General features: G+C 38.5%; 1 protein-coding gene across 3 annotated transcripts in view; it reads left to right on the top strand.

Annotated features, from left to right (window-relative positions):
• DENND5B (DENN domain containing 5B) overlaps nt 1-19198 on the top strand; it is a 221741-nt gene that overhangs the window by 164750 nt on the left and 37793 nt on the right. For all 3 annotated transcript variants that reach the window (XR_002825205.1, XM_004383616.2, XM_004383615.3), the window contains 4 exons: nt 5149-5242; nt 9645-9776; nt 10997-11149; nt 12726-12804. Coding sequence is in view for 2 of the 3 variants with exons in the window: in XM_004383616.2 (XP_004383673.1) it covers nt 5149-5242; nt 9645-9776; nt 10997-11149; nt 12726-12804 (458 nt within the window). In the remaining variant the exon portion in view is untranslated. The remainder of the gene's footprint in view (nt 1-5148; nt 5243-9644; nt 9777-10996; nt 11150-12725; nt 12805-19198) is intronic.

The following is a 19198-nucleotide window of genomic DNA, read 5'->3' as shown; positions in this document are numbered from 1 at the left end:
AAAGGAGAAACAAATAAGCAATCTTTAGTATTTCAACAACTGTGATCATCTTTGGTAAAATTATGTTTCGTTAATGAAGTTTAATAATACAAAGAAGAATTATGTAACAAGACCAGGAATGTGTGGACTTCATAGTAATGTTCTGAAGCAGGTGCTTATTTCCCTGTTTTGAAAATGAAATTAAATAGGACGTTTTGTCCCGTGGGGTGTATGGTGAGAAGCTAGTTACATTTGTAAGTTAATCTTTATCCTTTTCTTTTCCCTAAAGCCTTTTCCACTTTTACCTGCTAAGGAAAATGTTCTGCCATTGGTACTCCACTCTTTCACTTTATTTATTATATAAATTTATTAACTGGTGCTTATAATCTACTTCATATGTTTACTGTTTATTTGCACTTCCCTAGTCAGTAACTCTAATTTTTTTAAATCCCTTTTACACTCTTACACTGACCTTTTTTGCTATAGGGCTGTTTCTGAGGCCTCCATGTCAAAGATCTATACCTAGGTCTTTGCACTTTTTGTTTGTTCTGTATATTCTACTCTTCTCCTTTATTTATTCTATATAAGTTCATCAGTTGGAGTTTATATTCTGTTTCAGTCTTAATATATTTTTTCTGGATCCTCCTTTTCAGAAACCCCAATTCTGTTTGTATTCTTTTTACAGTCTTGAGCTGATCCTTTGTTATAGGAACATTTTCAAGGATTCCACTTCAAAAATCTACAGCTAGATCTTTGCACATTTTTTTTTCTTGATACAAATCTATTCTTCTTTTTAAAAAAAGTTATTTTAAAGAGGGGCTATATCTTCCTTACTGCCATTTTTATCATATTTAGTGCTCCACTAAATAGCAGACTAAAATAAGATGATTCAGAAGCCTGAGACCAAAGACATGCATAAACTATTTTAAAAGCAACAAAAAAAGCAGAGTTTTCATTTTAAGCTTTTCGTAAGCTGGATATTTATAAATAAAGAAAAAGGTAATAAATTGTTATCAGTAACATAATATGACTTTTCCCAAATAGTAAAAGTACAAGTTTATTTTTTAAATTATGCTTAGCTCTGTACTGTCAAGGACATACTCAAGTAAATATTCTTAGAATACTGTTACCCATTACCCATTGCCATCAAGTCAATTCTGACTTACATGCAATGAATACATAGTTCATGGGAATGATAGGTCAAGAGCTGAGAGATTTTTTAAAATAATTTGATTTAAAATCATATATGCTCATTAGAAAACTTAGAATATTGGAAAGTGATGGGGTAAATTTTAACACTACCCATAATCCCATCATCATGAGATGTTAACATTGGGTATTATGCTCTTCCATTGCATGAATCTTCATCTGTGTGCACACGTGGGCATGCATCCATATTTCTTTTTTTACAAAATTAGAATATTATTCATACGGTGTTGCATCTTACTTTTTAATTATTGTATCATTATCACTATTATTAATATTCTTTGAAATTTGATTTTTTAATGACTATGATATTTCATTGTAAGGCTTCTCCTCCTGTTGAGCATTTAGTTGTTTTGAGTATATTTTCTTGATCCTAAGTCACTGTTACGGAGCTCTGGTGGTACAGTGGTTAATGCGCCCCACTGTTGACCAAAAGGTAAGCGGTTCAAACCCACCAGCTGCTCTACAGGAGAAGGATGTGGCAGTCTGCTTCTGTAAAGTTTACAGCCTTGGAAACCCTATGAGGCAGTTCTGCTTTGTTCTGTAGGGTCACTGTGAGTTGGAATCAACTCGACAGTAATAAGCTTGGGTTTTTTTTTGCTTGTTTAAGTCACTGTTGATTGTAAGATATGCTCTTAACTCAAAAGCATTTTGGAAAAATTATACATTAAACATGCATATGGATTAAAAGATGTATCCCAGTTTCAGGAACATTTAAATGTCAAAATGTAGATAAAGAAAATACAGCATTTGCTATTGCATATATGTTGTTGTGAACATCTGTAACATACATATTTAGATCAACTAATGGCCTACCCTTGCCTCCTAATTCCTACCCTCTAAGTGATGCATACACATAGACACCCTCATCTTTCTTCTAATCTCAAATAATAAAATATATTAGTCACAGCTCAAAACTACTTCTTCCACCTGTATCCTTGAGCAGTTCTATCTTGCTTTATTTACCCTGCTCCATCAGTCAGTCACCCCTTTTCCTGTATCTCCTGCTTTCCTCTCAATTTAATATTTTCCTTCAGCTTACAAGCATGCTGGTCACCCTCTTGACCCTCTGTTGTTGTGATTCAATCTCTCTATCCTTCTCATATAGAAATTTGTAAAAAGAAAATTTTAGATGTAAGTCCTTTACTTGCTTACCTTTGGATCTTCAATTCATCTCAAATCGGCTTCTCCCCCCGAAAATGCTCTTAATGAAGTTATCGATATCCCTAACTGCCAAATCCAATTAATATTATCCAGGTTTTAGCTTACTGAAACTCTCTGCCACATTTATTACTGCTAATCACTTTTTCTGCCTAAAACTCCTGCTGTTTTCAGCTGCCTCAGTATTTACAGTGGGATAAACTTTCTCATCTTTGAGCCATTGTCCATGAAATTTTCTCCTTCATCTTTCAGATAGCTTAGATGCCAGTTCTTCCAGAAAGCGTTCTGTGGTCCTTCTGAATCTAAATTAGCTATTCCCCCTATACTCTTGAATTACAGTGCTTATCACAGAGTATTTATGACAGAAGTAAAGAAAAGGTTAAGGATGGTAATACCTGGGAGATTTGAGTTTTATATGCTAATCTGGAGCTTGTAGGTAGCTAGGCTAACCACAAAAAGACCTTTGAATGACAGAAACATCATTATATTTCTTTAAGCCTCTCATAGCACTTGGGGCAGATATTTGGGTCTAGGGTACCTTAGAAGGAGTCCTGGTGGTACAACAGTTAAGTGTTGAGTTACTAATCAAAAGGTTGGCAGTTCAAATCCACCCAGCCGCTCTGTGGGAGGAAGACTTGATCTGCTTCTGTAAAGATTACAACCAAACAAACCCTGTAGGGTAGTTCTGTTGTTTCAAATGGGGTTACTGTGAGTCAGAATTAACATCGACTTGACAGCACCCAACAACAGTAGTGTACCTTAATTATCATTACCTAAAAACAAAGGTAACGAGTCAGGGTATCAGAACTAGAAGACAACTTAGATGCAAACAATTCATAGTACAGAAGACTTATAAATAGGACTGGTTAAAACAGCTGATAAATACAGGTCAGTATTCCACAGAAACACATAAACAAACAAAATTTTAGAGCCAAAGGTAATTGTAGTGGTCATGTAGTCGAACTCTTTTAGTTTACAGTTGAAGACTCTTACTGGTTTGAATCTTAGGCTTAGAAAGTTATTCCTTTAAAAAGTTGTTGTTAGGTGCCATCAGGTGGGTTCAGACTCACCGAGACGCCATGTACAACGGAATGAAACATTGCCCAGTCCTGCGCCATCCTCACAACCGTTGTTGTACTTGAGCCCATTGTTGTAGCCACTGTGTCAATCCATCTCATTGCGGGTCTTCCTCTTTTCATTGACCCTCTCCTTTACCAAGCATGATGTCCTTCTCCAGGGACTGATCCCTCCTAATAACATGTCCAGAGTATGTGAGACATAGTCTCGCCATCCTTGCTTCTAAGGAGCATTCTGGTTGTACTTCTTCCAAGACAGATTTGTTCTTTTTTTTGGCAGTCCATGGTGTATTTAATATTCTTCGCCAACACCCCAGTTCAAAGGTGTCAGTTCTTCTTCAGTCTTCGTTATTCGTTGTCCAGCTTTCACATGCATATGAGACGATTGCAAACACCATGGCTTGAGTCAGGCACACCTTAGACTTCAAGGTGACATCTTTGCTTTTCAACATTTCAATGGGGTCTTTTGCAGCAGGTTTGCCTAGTGCAATGTGTCTTGATTTCTTAACTGCTCCTTCCATGGGTGTTGATTGTGGATCCGAGTTAAATGAAATCCTTGACAATTTCAGTCTTTCCGCCGTTTATCATGATGTTACTTATTGATCCGGTTGTGAGGATTTTTGTTTTCTTTAAGTTGAGGCGTAATCCATACTGAAGGCTGTGGTCTTTGATCTTCATCAGTAAGTACTTCAAGTCCTTTTCACTTTCTGCAAGCAAGGTTGTATCATCTGCATAATGCAGGTTGTTAATGAGTCTTCCTCCAATCCTGATGCCACATTCTTCTGCATATAAGCCAGCTTCTCGGATTTATTTGCTCAGCATACAGATTGAATAGGTATGGTGAAAGGATCCAACCCTGACACACACCTTTCCTGGCTTTAAACCACGCAGTATCCCCTTGTTCTGTCCAAACAGCTGCCTCTTGATCTACATACAGGTTCCTCATGAGCACAATTAAGTTTTCTGGAATTCCCATTAAAAGTTGAGAACTTCATAAATTTCATTTGTTCTTTTAGAACACTGTTCTTGTTATGTGCCATCAAGTCAGTTTGACTCATAGTGACCCTATAGGACCGAGTAGAACTGTCCCATAGGGTTTCCTACGCTGAAATATTTACAGGAGCAGATTGCCAGGCCTTTTCTTCTGCAGAGCGGCTGGTAGGTCTGAACCTCTGATCTTTTGGTTGGCAGCCGAGCACTTAACCATTGCACAACCAGAGCTCCTTTTTTGACATGGAGAATATTCACAAAATCCATGAGATAGAATTACTTAATTCCAGTGTTCTATACTTATGGATTTTGAGAATATTCTCTTTCGTGTTAAAAAATATATATATTCACCTGTAATATTTATCTTGAGCAAGTTGAGACATCCTTAATATATGTCTAATACAATCAAGGACTAACTTGATGAAGATCTGACAAAAGTGTATTGATACTGTGCATTTTTTAACCTCAGTTTTTAAGATTTATTGATGTGATGGTTGCACAACTTCATGTATATACTAAAAACCGTTGAATTGTATACTCTAAATGGGTAAATTGTATGATATGTGAATTACAGCTTAATAAAGCTGTTACATATAAAAAGAACAAAACAAAAACATTGTAAAGTAGGTACTGTCAGTTTTTTGTGCTGAACAGGTCATTCTTTCTATTTTCAAGACAAGTGACCACATTTTGTCTGTTTTAACCTATACCTTGTTGGATATGGTTGGTTTTTCAGTCGCTGGGTAAGTCGGAGTGCCACCACACAGCGCAGAAAAGAACGCCTTCGCCAGCATTCCGAGCACATTGGACTAGACAACGACTTGAGGGAGGTATGTGGGCTGCCTTGCTGGGATGCCTTGATGCCAAGAGCCAGGAACTAGGCTTACTTAGCCCACAGGTGTTCTGTCATTGTGTAGGTTCCTTCATGTTCTTTTAAAAAATGGCTCAGTTATATTTTAAAATATTAATCCTTTTTTACTGACTTACAGTAGAAAACATCTTTTTTTGAATTTTTGTAATTTCAATACATCTAAAACAAGGCTCTCAAACAAGTCTCTCTGTGTACCACACCAAGTTTCAGATAAATGTTTGATCAGTATGTAATTTAAGCATTAACATCAACCTATTTAGGTTATTTATTATGTTTAAATTATGCTTGAAACGTAGGAATGTCTATGCTTCTTGTAAAGATGTACTTTTCTGTGCTTTGTCCTTGACTTTCTGATATCACTTTTAAAAGTGTTTTTAAAAACTATTAAGATCCTTATGCTTTATTTGTACTATTTGAAAATAAAACCATAATTACACGTTTGAATAATTATAACTAACTTTTGATTATTTGTGGTCAAAAGAAAAATGCAGTCAAAAGATCTGTTAACTATTTTCGAAATTCAGATGTGTAGAAATAAAGCAGAAAACATCATTCCAGATATCTGTTGTTTTTCATTAATATATTCATACATTTGTATGACTTTAAACATTTTCCTGAGAACTGAAGCATAACCTGTTTAGTTCTTTTCTTTGTGGTACCGTATTTTCTTCTCTTCTCCTCCTTTTGTGCTGTAACTTTATCATATGCATGCTTGTTTTGCTTGTTTCTTTCTCCCTGTCCTTTTCTTTTTTTGCTTTTCTGTCTTTGGCACGTTTCCATCCTCTTAGCCTTCCAGGGAACTTTTGGTCTGTCAGAACTCCATGGCATTCTGGGAGTGGGATCAGGGCCTACCTCCTCCTGCACGACTTCCTAAAAAATCCTTCTCTGAGCGCTGCCTGGTATGTTCTTTGCCTGAAAGTGCTTTGCCGGATGTTCCCGAATCTTGTCTTTGGTGTTACTTGAATTTTACATATGTGGGAGTGCACATAGCTCTAGAATGCCTCACAATACCTTGTAATGTGAATTCTCAGCCTCTCCATAACTCCACTTAATCTGGTGTTTGGTACCTGTTTGTGGTGGTGTGTGCTAATGTAAGTTGTAAAGAAAAAGCATTTTGGAGAAGTGATTCATCTTCAAATAACTTTCCTTTTGCTGGATTTTATCTCCACAGCATTTTAATTTACACTTCTTCATAGTCTATATTTTATGTTGTCAGAAAATCCAGTCATCAACCATAGAATCTTAGTGCTAAGAATCATAGCAGCCGTCTTGTCCAGCTTGACATAATGTACCTAAGCCCAAGAGACTTAGCCAAATTTAAACAGACACACAAGGGCAGAGCTGGACCTAGCGCCAGTACTCCAGCCTTCCAGACCAGTGCCCTTCTCACTCACCCTACATACCAGCTTGCACTAAACAGCTGTTCACCAAAGGGTCAGAATAACTTAGCACTCTTGCTTGTACTTTTTTTCATTAAGACATACTAGCTTAAGTTTATTTAACTTTTTGTAATGGTCTTCTCTTCATAAGTCAGCCCCTATTAAAGGAACAGAGTGTTTATGAGAAAATTCATGGAGAGCCTGGTATTAAAGAGCAGTTAGTCCAGCATATATTTAGTAAGAGGATATATTTTCGTAGGTAGTTTCTGGTGGTTTATTGCTTTTGACTTTGACAGAAATAAAGAAGAGCATAGTAGAAATCTCAGAAGAAATCTGGGGGTTACTTCCCTCTGTAGAAAAATGGACTTTATTATAAAAATAGCCCTCGTGAAAGGTTTCTCATCTCCATTACACTTTTCTCTCCATCTGTCCCAAAGCAGTCACATTTTTATTCCCCCTTGTTTACCTTGAGGAAGGCATTGCTCTGTTTTTGCAGTATGCAGGGGCAGCCTCACATCTTGCTTTGTGGAAGGGCCTTGTGCTACCCCCGTATCCTTTCTGTGCGTGTCCGTGGAATGTTGCTGGTTCTGGGGCACCAGCAGGCATGCTTAGAGGGAGACTTTGCACAGGGCTTTGCACCTGGTATAATAGGTGCTCGATAAATATGGTCACTAAAAGGACAACCCTGGTCTAGCTTGTTTTCATTTATAAAATGGAACATTAAACACGGCTTAATTTTTAATCTAGCTATTGACTTAAGAGTCTAAATATTCATATATTTCAGAAAAAAAGAGAAATGCTAGTGGTTTCTTTCCAGCCCCTTGCCTGACCATGTCCCTCACTCTTTTTCTTCTAGCCAGTGTATTTCTTCCTAAGCCAAGTTTGATACTAAGCTCTTCTTAAGATTTGAGTCTTACAGTGGTTCTCCCTGCATTCACTCTCTGCACAAGTTCAAAAGATAGAGGAGTTGAGGCTGGAAGAGAACAGAACCTTTTTTAACATTTAACATTTATTTTTACCAGCCTTTTATCTCTGATTTGTGAATTTCTAAAACATTAGTATAACCTGAAACTATGGGAAATGAAATATTGTAGTTCTCGGACAGAGGCCCTGTCTTACATCTCAAGTTGATTTTTCTGACACTCTCTTCATTTCCTGCTATTATTTACCTGCAAACTAATGTTCAGAATGTTACTATAGACCTTGTTACATTTAATTTCCCTAGTGGCAATAGATGTCTCTCATTCCCAGTTTTCCTTTTTTTTTCTTGACCCTCTAAAACTGATTTGAATCAGAAAAGAGTATACACAAGTGCTGTGGGAACTAAATGCTTACAGAGTCCATTTGATTTTTAAATCTGTCCTTAGAAATGATTGAACTGGAAAGGAGAGAAATTTTGTTCATCTTGCCTTTTATCAGGAGGGTTGGGAAGTAGCAGGTAAAACTGATCAGTTGAGTCCTTAATCAGTGGGAATTTTTTTGTTATTTGTATCAGATTTAGCGGATTGCTTTTCTTTCAAAAGTGAAATATATTTAGTGTACAAACTACCTTTTATTTAAAGAATGTAAAGGATTTTTCGTATCTCTTATAATACCAAATTCTCCCTTTCAGATAATGAGGATAGATTTCATATATATGCTGGTGAGATGGTGTGCTCATTTGCAATGTCTCTCTCTTTTTCCCATCAAACTGCTAGTTTTACTGTACAGTTTAGAGAAGCTTATCTGTAAATGTAAAGAGCCCTGGAGGTGCAAATGGTTAAGCGCTCAGCTGCTAACCAAAAGGTTGGTTTTTCGCACCCACCCAGCGGCTCTGCAGGAGAAAGACCTGGTGATCTGCTCCTGTAGAGATTACAGCCTAGGAAACCTTGTAGGGCAATTCTGCTCTGTCACATGGGGTCACTACGAGTTGGAATCAACTTGACAGCACACAACAGCAGTAACAACAGTCTCTAAACATGGTCTTAAGATACTTGGACTATTTGGAGATTCTGCTCTGTGGTCCAGATGCAAGCATAAGGTTATCTAGGTTTTTACAGGTAGCGTAGAAAGAAGTAGAATGAAGAGAGGGCGCATGCCCTGAACTAATCACGTGCTGATTTTTTTTTTCCTGGAAATTTGCTAACCAAAGATCAAGATCATTGGGTGGGGTTCCTGTAATCCACTCGGAGTTACCACCTACTCTGAAAGTAACACTGTGGTCCCACTTTTTCTTGATCATGGAACAAAGCAAGGGAGGTAAAAAGAAGAGGCCTCCTGCATTTGGAGCACATCATGATTTTCCGAATGATCTTGTAGCCTTTTTTTGTGAAGTAGGTAGGCATGTTTTATGCCCATTTTGTAAATAAGCCACTCTGCACAAAGGTTAATTGATAAGCTTAAGATCACAAAATTAGTTGTAACCAGATTCTAGAGCTACTGGTTTTACTGTTGTAACTTGAATAAAGTAAAGGGTTGGGTTGGAGAGCACTGCCCAAGAGGCTAACAGTACCTTGAGTCTCTTGATCTATGGAGAAAGGAGTGGCAAAAACCAGTGATCTGAGTTTCTGCAAAACCTTGGGTTTCTGGGTTTCTGCAAAACCTTGTACTTGTAATCCAGACACCTAAATTTTTTCATCCCAACCATGGTCCCAACTAATCACAAACTTGGGTGTTCCAATCAAAAGACTAAAACTAGATGAAGCTGTATTTGAATATTAACTTAAATCTGTCATGTACATTTGAAACAGTTGTACTCTATCTCCTTTTGAATGAATTCTAACCTGATGGGGTTTTTGTCACCCTCATTTTCACAGAGGTTAACAGGTTGGGGAGAGGGAGCGTGCATGTCCTCTGCCTTTTGGTGCATTAAACCTTTCATTGTTGCACTGTACACTTATGGCTTTTTTTGCATCTTGTTTTGTTCCCGTGCTTGTTTGTGTACGGTTAAGTTGATAAGAGTATCTGGTATTTGTACGTTAAAAATGCTCTTTTAATTTTTAGAAATATGTGCAAGAGGCCCGAAGTTTAGGAAAAAACCTGAGACAACCCAAATTGTCAGACCTCTCTCCTGCAGTGATTGCACAGACCAACTGGAAATTTGTAGAAGGTTTATTGAAAGAATGTAGAATGAAGGTATGTATTACTGATGTGAGGCAGGGCGCATTCATGTTTACACCATGTGAGGCTAAGATGAGGAGACTTAACTCCCATTTGAGCTTATAGCTTCCTGAGAAGAAAACTTCTGTGACATAGACCTCATGTACTCCTTATTGATGCTGTGAGCCTCCATGGGTTGTCCATTGACCACAGAATCAACGATATGGGAGCCCTGCACCGTTTTTCTCACCTTTTTAGCCGTTGCTTGCCTCCTTTCTTGCATGAGCAGATGTTAAGCTAGTCATAGGCTATGTCAGGGGTGTTGTCATCTTACACTACATGTTTTTTGTGTGTCTGTGCACCTGTGTGCAGCCTTATCTGTGCCCATACATTCAACAGCACGGGTTTAGCTGTGTTGTAAGTTTGTGTACATTGCACAGCAGTCTCCTCTTAGATATTTTTGTTTCTTGGAGGTGACAAAACTCAAAACATCATTCTAGCCAATAATTTTATTCATTTATTTGACATTAATTACTTGAGTACCTTCTCTGTGTAGTCAATAAATGAACTGAACTATTTCAACATCAGGATACAATAGTGAATCAGACAGAGAAGATCCCTGCCTAAAGAAACTAGATTCTATTTCACTTTATAAAAGCGGCTAAGACTAATGCAAATTAACTTACTTCAAACGGATTTCCATTTCCTTTCCACTTTTTTGGTGCATTCTCTTGAGCAAAGAAGAGAGAAAAGAGGAAGGAAAAAAGAGGCCTAGTTCACTGACAAATTAGAAAATTCCCCCCAAATTAAGACCACCCATTTTATTGTGGTTTTTGCCTAAGTGTAATTAAAACTAAGCCCAAATATCTTTATCAAGATGCTGAGGGCTGTGGGAAGGTGGAGTTGTGTTGGCCAGAAGGGTTCCACATTCTGACAGTACATTTTTTATGTCTGGTGTAATTCCCCAACACCAGTCAAGTTAGTCATCTGAATATTGTACCTAGCATTTTTTCAACACGAGGACGCTTTACAGATATCTTACTCTCTCTTTAGTGACCCTCTGTTTCTCTGACAAAATAGTGAAAAGTATAAATGATAACTACTTCAGTAAGTTGACTGTAGAGATTAAGACACTTTTCCCAGGGTGATTAAAAATCTGCAATTAGAAGTACAATGACAAGAACCCAGCTCTTCTAATCCAGTAATTGGTATGTTGATTTTTGGTTTCACTGCTGGACTACACATGATGTTTTCAGACAAAACGCATGTTGGTGGAGAAGATGGGACATGAAGCAGTGGAACTGGGTCATGGAGAAGCAAATATAACTGGCTTGGAGGAGAACACCTTGATTGCCAGCCTCTGTGACCTACTGGAAAGGATATGGAGCCACGGCTTGCAGATCAAGCAGGTAACAGTCTTGAGAGGCCCTGGTGACATGGCCAGTTAGGAGCCCTATTAAGAAATGTTTAACAAGGAGAAAAGGATATTAAAAAAAATTAAAGGGTATGTTTCTCAGTCACAGGATGACTAGAAATGTGCTACAGGCATTTTAATCCCAGAAAAAATAAAACATAACCTGTGACCAGGAGGTGGTTTGAGGATCTTTCCTGGCAAACACAGGAAAGGGTAAAATAAAACAGCACATTTATTGCAGAGGCTGTATGCCCTGTAGATTCCACTAAATGTCTGTTTTTGTCACTGACCAGGGAAAACCCCATTTGCCCAGAATTAACAGTTCTTTACCATTTTGTTGTCTTAAACCTCAACCATATTTCCGTTCAGGGTAGAAAAATTCAAATGATCTCTTCGCTTTTGTTCCTCTGGTCTCCCTTTCTGATTTTTTTTCTGTTGTGTGCATGTTACCTTATTCCTCCCCTTTTCTGTTTTTCATCTAACCTTATTTTTCTTCTCTTATTGTCATTCCATGTATGCAAACATTTTGCAGATGGATGTACACAAACACATTCGTTGTTGCTAAGAAAAAAAACAAACTCGTTGCTGTCAAGTCGATTCTGACTCATCACGACCCTATGGGACAGGGTAGAACTGCCCCATCGGGTCTCCAAGGACAGCTAGTGGATTCGAACTGCTGACCTTTTGGTTAGCAGCTGAGTTCTTAACTACTTTGCCACCAGGGCTCCTCTGTGTTGCTAGAGCTTTTAATTCCATGGTTTAATAATGTTGCTAGTGCAGATAGCCCTAATTACATATGACTCAGTAACAACTGAACTGCTGTCAGAAATGTCCACGCCTGCACATTGGCCTTTTGCTTAACTGCTCTCCTTCCCCGTACTGTTGCCGGTCTTCTCAGTGAGGCAGAGGATGACCCTCATAACATACGGGGTGAGATGTTCAGAATGTCACAATGGATGAGCTTGGGTCACCGGACTTCTAAACGGCCATTTTAATGTGATTTTTTTTTTTTTTTTTTTTTTTGGTGATAAATATATATGTAACAAAACATTTGCCGTTTCAACAATCTTCACATGTACAGTTTAGTGACATTATGTTCATCATGTTGTTCAGCCATCACCCTGATCTGTTCCCAGATTTTTCCATCATCCTTAATAGAAGCTCAGTGTTCCCTAAGTATTGAGTCCTCCTTTCCCCCTCCCTCCTGTCTACTCTTAGTAAACTTTGGTCTCTATACATTCTCCTATCCTAGATATTTTACATAAGTGAGATACAATATTTGTCTTTTTCGTGACTTATTTCACTCAGGAATGTTTGCAAGGTTCATCTGTGTTGTATCATGTGTCAGGACTTCATTTCTCTTTATGACTGAGTAATATTCCATTGTATGCATGAACCACATTTTGTTTATCCAGTCATCTGTTGGACATTTAGGCTACTTCCACCTTTTGGCTATTGTCAATAGTGCTGCATTGAACATTGGTGTATAATGTGAATGGTTTTGATGATAAATTATTTTTGGTGAATTACTTCTTACAAAATGAAAAATTTTATATACCTTTTACTTTCAGGGGAAGTCAGCTTTGTGGTCACATTTAATTCAATTTCAGGACAGAGAAGAGAAACAGGAGCACCTTGCTGAATCACCAGGTGAGAGTTCATTGGTTTGATTTTTTATAGAACTGGCAGCATTGGACCAAATGAGGAAACAGTACTGTATGGCCTTGTCTGTCTGTCTTTCTGTGTCTCTCTCTCTCTCACTGTCACTCTTACTCACTTTCTGTCACTCTCACTCATCACTCAGCTTAAAATATTATTTACTAGCTGTGAGACCTGAGAAGAATCACTTAATCCTTCTGAGCTTCAGCTTTGTGATTTACAAGATAGAAAGATTAATATTAGTTATGCCAAGGCTGTCATGGTGATCAAATAAGATAACAGATGTGAAAACTCCCAGTGAATTGTAAAGAACCATTCAAGTGTATGTTACTTTCACCAGTATTATTGTGTACTAATCTTTTTCTTGAAGAAAAATTTTATGATCACCATTAATAATCTTTCATATGTGTATATATGTCTCTAAAAATTACAGGAGTCAGATTTCTTCGTTTTACAAGACAACATCACATGTCAGACATGTCATAATTCTTTAGCTAATTAGAGTTATATCCTTAAGCTAAATGTTCTACCCTACTGTTTAGAACTACTTTAACTTCTAATTTTGTGTTTTTCTCTGCGAAGAGTTTGCTTTTCTTTGTGTACAACCACTATTCCACAAAAAAGTAGAAGTAGGAAATGCTCACGATCATTAGCTATTAGAGAAATGCAAATCAAAACTGCAGTGAGATACCATTTCACCACAGCAAGGCTGGCACTAATCCAAAAAACACAAAATAACAAATGTTGAAGAGGCTGTGGAGAGATTGGAACTCTTACACACTGCTGGTGGGAATGTAAAATAGTACAACCACTTTGGAAAATAATACGATGCTTCCTTAAAAGGCTAGAAATAGAAATACCATATGATCCAGCAATCCCACTCCTAGGATATACCTGAGAGGAATAAGAACCATCACACGAATAGACATATGCACACCCATGTTCATTGCAGTATTGTTCACAATAGCAAAAAGACGGAAACAACCTAAATGCCCATCAGCAGACGAATGGATAAACAAATTATGGTACATACACACAATGGAATACTATGCAACGATAACAGTGATGAATCCACAAAACATTTCACAACATGGATGAATCTGGAGGGTATTATGCTGAGTGAAGTCAGTCAGTCACAAAAGGACAAATATTGTCTGAGACCACTATTGTAAGAACCTCAAGAAAAGGTTTAAACACAAGAAAAGCATTCTTTGATGGTTACGAGGATGGAGAGGGAGGGGGAGGGGAAATCACTAACTAGATAGTAGATAAGGATCAACTTCTGTGAAGGGAAGGACAGCACAAAATACAGGGGAAGTCAGCACAACTGGACCAAAAGCAAAAGCAAAGTTTCCTGGACACATCCAAACACTTTGAGGGACAGAGTAGCTGGGGCTGGGGCCTGGGACCGTAGTTTTGGGAGACATATAGATCAATTGGCACGACAGTTTATTAAGAAAATGTTCTACATCCGACTTTGGCGAGTGGCATCTGGGGTCTTAAAAGCTTGTGAGCAGCCATCTAAGATACATCAGCTGGACCTATCCCACTCAGAGCAAAGGACAATGAAGAAACGAGATACAAGGAAAATATTAGCCCAGAGGGCTAAAGGACCAAATGAACCAGAGACTCCACCAGCCTCAGACCAGAAGAACTAGATGGTGCCCGGCTACCACCAGTGACCGCCCTGACAGGGAACACAACAGAGTGTCCCGGACAGAGCGGGAGAAAAATGTAGAACAGAATTCAAACTCACATAAAAAGACCAGACCTTATGGTCTGACAGAGACTGGAGGAACCCCCAAAACTATGGCCTCCGGATGACTGTTAGAACTGAAATCATTCTTGAAGCCCACTCTTCAGACAAAGATTAGACAGGACTATAAAACAAAAAATAATACACGTGAGGAATGTGCTTCTTAGTTCAGTCTGATATACGAGACCAAATGGGCAACTCGTGTCCAAAAGCAGGATGAGAAGGCACGAAGGGACAGGAACTGGTCAAATGGACACACGGAACCCGGGGTAGAAAGAGTGTGCTGTCACATTGTGGGGATTGCAACTTATGTAACAAAACAATATGTGCATAAATTTTTGAAGGAGAGATTAACTTGAGCTGTAAACTTTCACCTAAAGCACAATTAAAAAAAAAAGAAAAAGTAGAAGTAACAGTGGAAAGCTAATAGAGATAAAATATTTTATACTGAATCAGCCATTGGGGGACCTTTTCTAAAATTACGGATTGTTTTAGAAATTCAGAAATGCATAAAAAATATTTTAAAAAACTCCTAAGCCAGCGACCTACTTAAGAAATAAAGCATTGCAAATACGGTTGAAGTACCCTATATACTCATCCCCAGTCCTGTTCTCCTCACTTTGCCTAGGGATCAACATCACTCTAAATGTGTTTATTGTTGGAAACCTAGTTTTTCAGTGTGTTTAATGAGACAGCAAGGAGTTTGAGTTTGATACTACATGGCCCTGGAGCCCCTCTGAGCACATTGTCAAAGTTCTCATGTCCTCGGATATAACTAGCTGTAAAGATTCAGATGAAGTTTGACAGCATTCTCTAGTGTCCACCTCCTCTCTGTCCCCTTTTCTGTTGAAAAAGTGAAAACACATAGGCTTATGCCCTGAAACTGTCTCTAACAGTTACTATGATCATAAAAAATATAGCTGTTCAAACCATAAGACCAAGCAGCTTATCCTAATTAGAAAATATAAATTTCCAGAAAGAAGAGCCATTTGTAGGAAAGCCAAGCACAGTTAAGGCAGAAAGATGGTAGCATTTGGCTTTTGTGCCAAAGGAAGTATGCAAGAATGGTCAGCTGTTAGTGTCAGCAGCTGCTGGGCAGCACCAGCAGCTTGGGGGCTTTGGCTGGTCAAGTGTTGAGTGGTTCAGTTGGAGACCACAGAGACCCAGCTGTTTACAGTGTCCTTCATCAGTCAGTAGTGGGATAAGCAAAACTCTGAAGTCAAGACAAAGAAATATAAAATGTGTCAAAGTTTAATGTAGTCACTATTTGTGCTGCACTGTCAAATGTTAATGAAGGACTGGTGATAGAAGAATGAACACAAGTTAAATATTTGACTGAGTCTAAGTGGGATTAATTGTATTAACTGGTTTTCCTTGTAGGCGTATGGATATTATCCTGTCACTGACAGCGTTGTACTTCAGGACTGATCTTGAAATGTTCTTTTTGACGATGAACGTGACACCATTCCTCTTCGATTTGGCATTCCTGGCATAGTAGACGATAGGATTGATTCAGAATGGCCATTACCAGTCCATTTCAGCTCACTAATGCCTAGGATATCAATGTTTATGTGTTCCATTTCATTTTTGATGACTTGCAGTTTTCCTAGATTCATGCTTTATACATTCCACGTTCCGATTATTAATGGATGTTTGCAGCTGTTTCTTCTCATTTTGAATCGTGCCACATCAGCAAATGAAGATCCTGAAAGCTTGACTGCATCTATGTCATTAAGGTTGACTCTACTTTGAGGAGACAGCTCTTCCCCAGTCATAATTTTGAGTGCCTTCAAACCTGAGGGGCTCATTTTCCAGCAGTATATCGGCTAGTGTTCTGCTGCTATTCATAAGGTTTTCACTGGTCAGTTTTTTCAGAAGTAAACTGTCAGGTCCTTCTTCCTAGTCTCTCTCAGTCTGGAAGCTCAGCGAAACCTGTCCACCAAGGGTGACCGTGCTGGTATTTGAAATACTGGTGGCAAAGCTTCCAGTATCACAGCAACACACCAACCACCACAGTATGACAAACTGACAGGCACTAACCACTAAGGCCAACGATGAAGAAATTGAAGATTTTTTACCAGCTTCTTCAGTCTGAAATTGTTCAAACATGCAGTGAAGATGCATTGATAGTTAGTGGCGATTGGAATGCGAAAGTTGGAAACAAAGAACAAGGGGTTGTAGTTGGAAAATACAGTCTTGGTGATAGAAACGACGCTAGAGATTGCATAATAGAATTTTGCAAGACCAGTACTTCTTCATGGCAGATACCTTTTTTCAACAACATAAATGGCAACTATACACATGGACCTTGCCAGATGGAATACACAGGAATCAAGTTGACCACATCTGTGGAAAGAGATGATGGAAAAGCTCGATATCGTCAGTCAGAACAAGGCCAGGGACCACTGTGGAACAGACCATCAATTGTTCATATGCAGTTCAAGTTGAAGAAAATTAGAACAAGTCCACAAGAGCCAAAGTATGACCTTGAGTATATCCAACCTGAATTTAGAGATCATCTCAAGAATAGATTTGATGCTTTGAACACTTAATAACCGAAGACCAGATGAGATGTGGAATGACATCAAGGACATCATACATGAAGAAAGCAAGAGGTTATTAAAAAGACAGGAAAGAAAGAAATCAGAAGAGACTATGAAACTTGCTCTTGAACGTAGAGTAGCTAAAGCAAATGGAAGAAATGATGAAGTCAAAGAGCTGAACAAGATTTCAAAGGGCAGCTCAAGAAGACAAAGTATTATAGTGACATGTGCAAAGACCTGGATATAGAAAACCAAAAAGGAAGAACACACTTCGACATTTCTCAAGTTGAAAGAACTGAAGAAAAAATTCAAGCCTTCAGTTGCAATATTGAAGGATTCTACAGGGAAAATATTAAATGACACAGGAAGCATCAAAAGAAGATGGAAGGAACACACAGAGTCACTGTACCAAAAAGAATTGGTCGACTTCCAGCCGTTTCAGGATGTAGCATATGATCAAGAACCGATAGTACTGAAGAAAGAGGTCTAAGCTGCACTGAAGGCACTGGCGAAAAACAAGGCTCCAGAAATTGACAGAATACCAACTGAGATGTCAGATGCAGCACTGGAAGTGCTCACTTGTCTATGCCAAGAAATTTGGAAGACAGCTGCCTGGCCACCCAACTGGAAGAGATCCATATTTGTACACATTCCAAAGAAAAGTGATCCAACAGAATGCGGAAATTATCAAACAATATCATTAATATCACACACAAGTAAAATTTTGCTGAAGATCATTCAAAAGTGGTTGCAGCAGTATATCGCCTCGGAAGTACCAGAAATTCAAACCAGATTCAGAAGAGGACACGGAACAAGAGATAAATCATTGCTGATGTCAGATGGATCATGGCTGAAAGCAGAGAATACCAGAAAGATATTTGCCTGTGTTTAATGACTATGCAAAGACATTGCACTGTGTGGATCATAACAAATTATGGATGACATTGTGAGGAATGGGAATTCCAGAATACTTAGTTGTGCTCATGCAGAACCTGTACATAGACCAAGAGACGGTTGTGCGAACAGATCAAGGGGATACTGCGTGATTTAAAGTCAAGAAAGGTGTGCGTCAGGATTGTATCCTTTCATCATACTTATTCAGTCCATACGCCGAGCAGAAAATCTGAGAAACTGGACTATATGAAGAAGAACTCGGCATCAAGATTGGAGGAAGACTAGTTAACAATCTGCAATATGCAGGTGACACAATCTTGCTTGCTGAAAGTGAAGAGGACTTGAAGCACTTACTGATGAAGATCAAAGACCACAGCCTTCAGTATGGATCACACCTCAACATAAAGAAAACAGAAATCCTCACAACTGGACCAATAAGCAACATCATGATAAATGGAGAAAATATTGAAGTTGTCAAGGATTTCATTTCCCTTGGATCCACACTCACAATACCCATGGAAGCAGCAGTCAGGAAGTCAAATGACACATTGCACTGGGCAAATCTTCTGCAAAAGACCTCTTTAAAAGTGTTAAAAAGCAAAGATGTCGCTTTAAGGACTAAAGTGAGCCTGACCCCAAGCTATGGTGTTTTCAGTAGCCTTATGTGCATGTGAAAGTTGGACAATGAATAAGGAAGATAGAAGAATTAATGTCTTTGAATTATGGTGTTGGCGAAGAATATTGAATATATCATGGACTGCCAAAAGAAGAACAAACAAATCTGTCTGGAAGAAGTACAGCCAGAATTCTCATTAAGAGCAAGTATGGCGAGACTTCATCTCACATACTTTGGACAGGTTATCAGGAGGAACCAGTCCCTGGAGAAAGGACATCACGCTTAGTAAAGTAGAGGGTCAGTGAAAAAGAGGAAGACCCTCAACAAGATGGGTTGACACAGTGGCTGCAACAGTGGGCTCAAGCATAACAACGATTGTGAAGATGATGCAGGACCAGGCAGTGTTTTGTTCTGTTGTACACCGAGTCACTATGAGTTGGAACCAACTTGATGGCACCTAACAACAAGAAGTATGATTAACATAAACCGTGAAGCTTTTAAAACCAAAGTTTGTTGTCTGGAGGGATGGATGTTATAAATATTGCTCTAACACGTCTGTTGATTTAGCCCGGGAAG

This window comes from Trichechus manatus, unplaced genomic scaffold, assembly GCF_000243295.1.
Source record: "Trichechus manatus latirostris isolate Lorelei unplaced genomic scaffold, TriManLat1.0 scaffold00112, whole genome shotgun sequence".
Taxonomy (NCBI): Eukaryota; Metazoa; Chordata; class Mammalia; order Sirenia; family Trichechidae; genus Trichechus; species Trichechus manatus.
The sequence above is the reverse complement of the archived record's forward strand: the minus strand, read 5'-3'. Positions and strand labels throughout refer to the sequence as shown.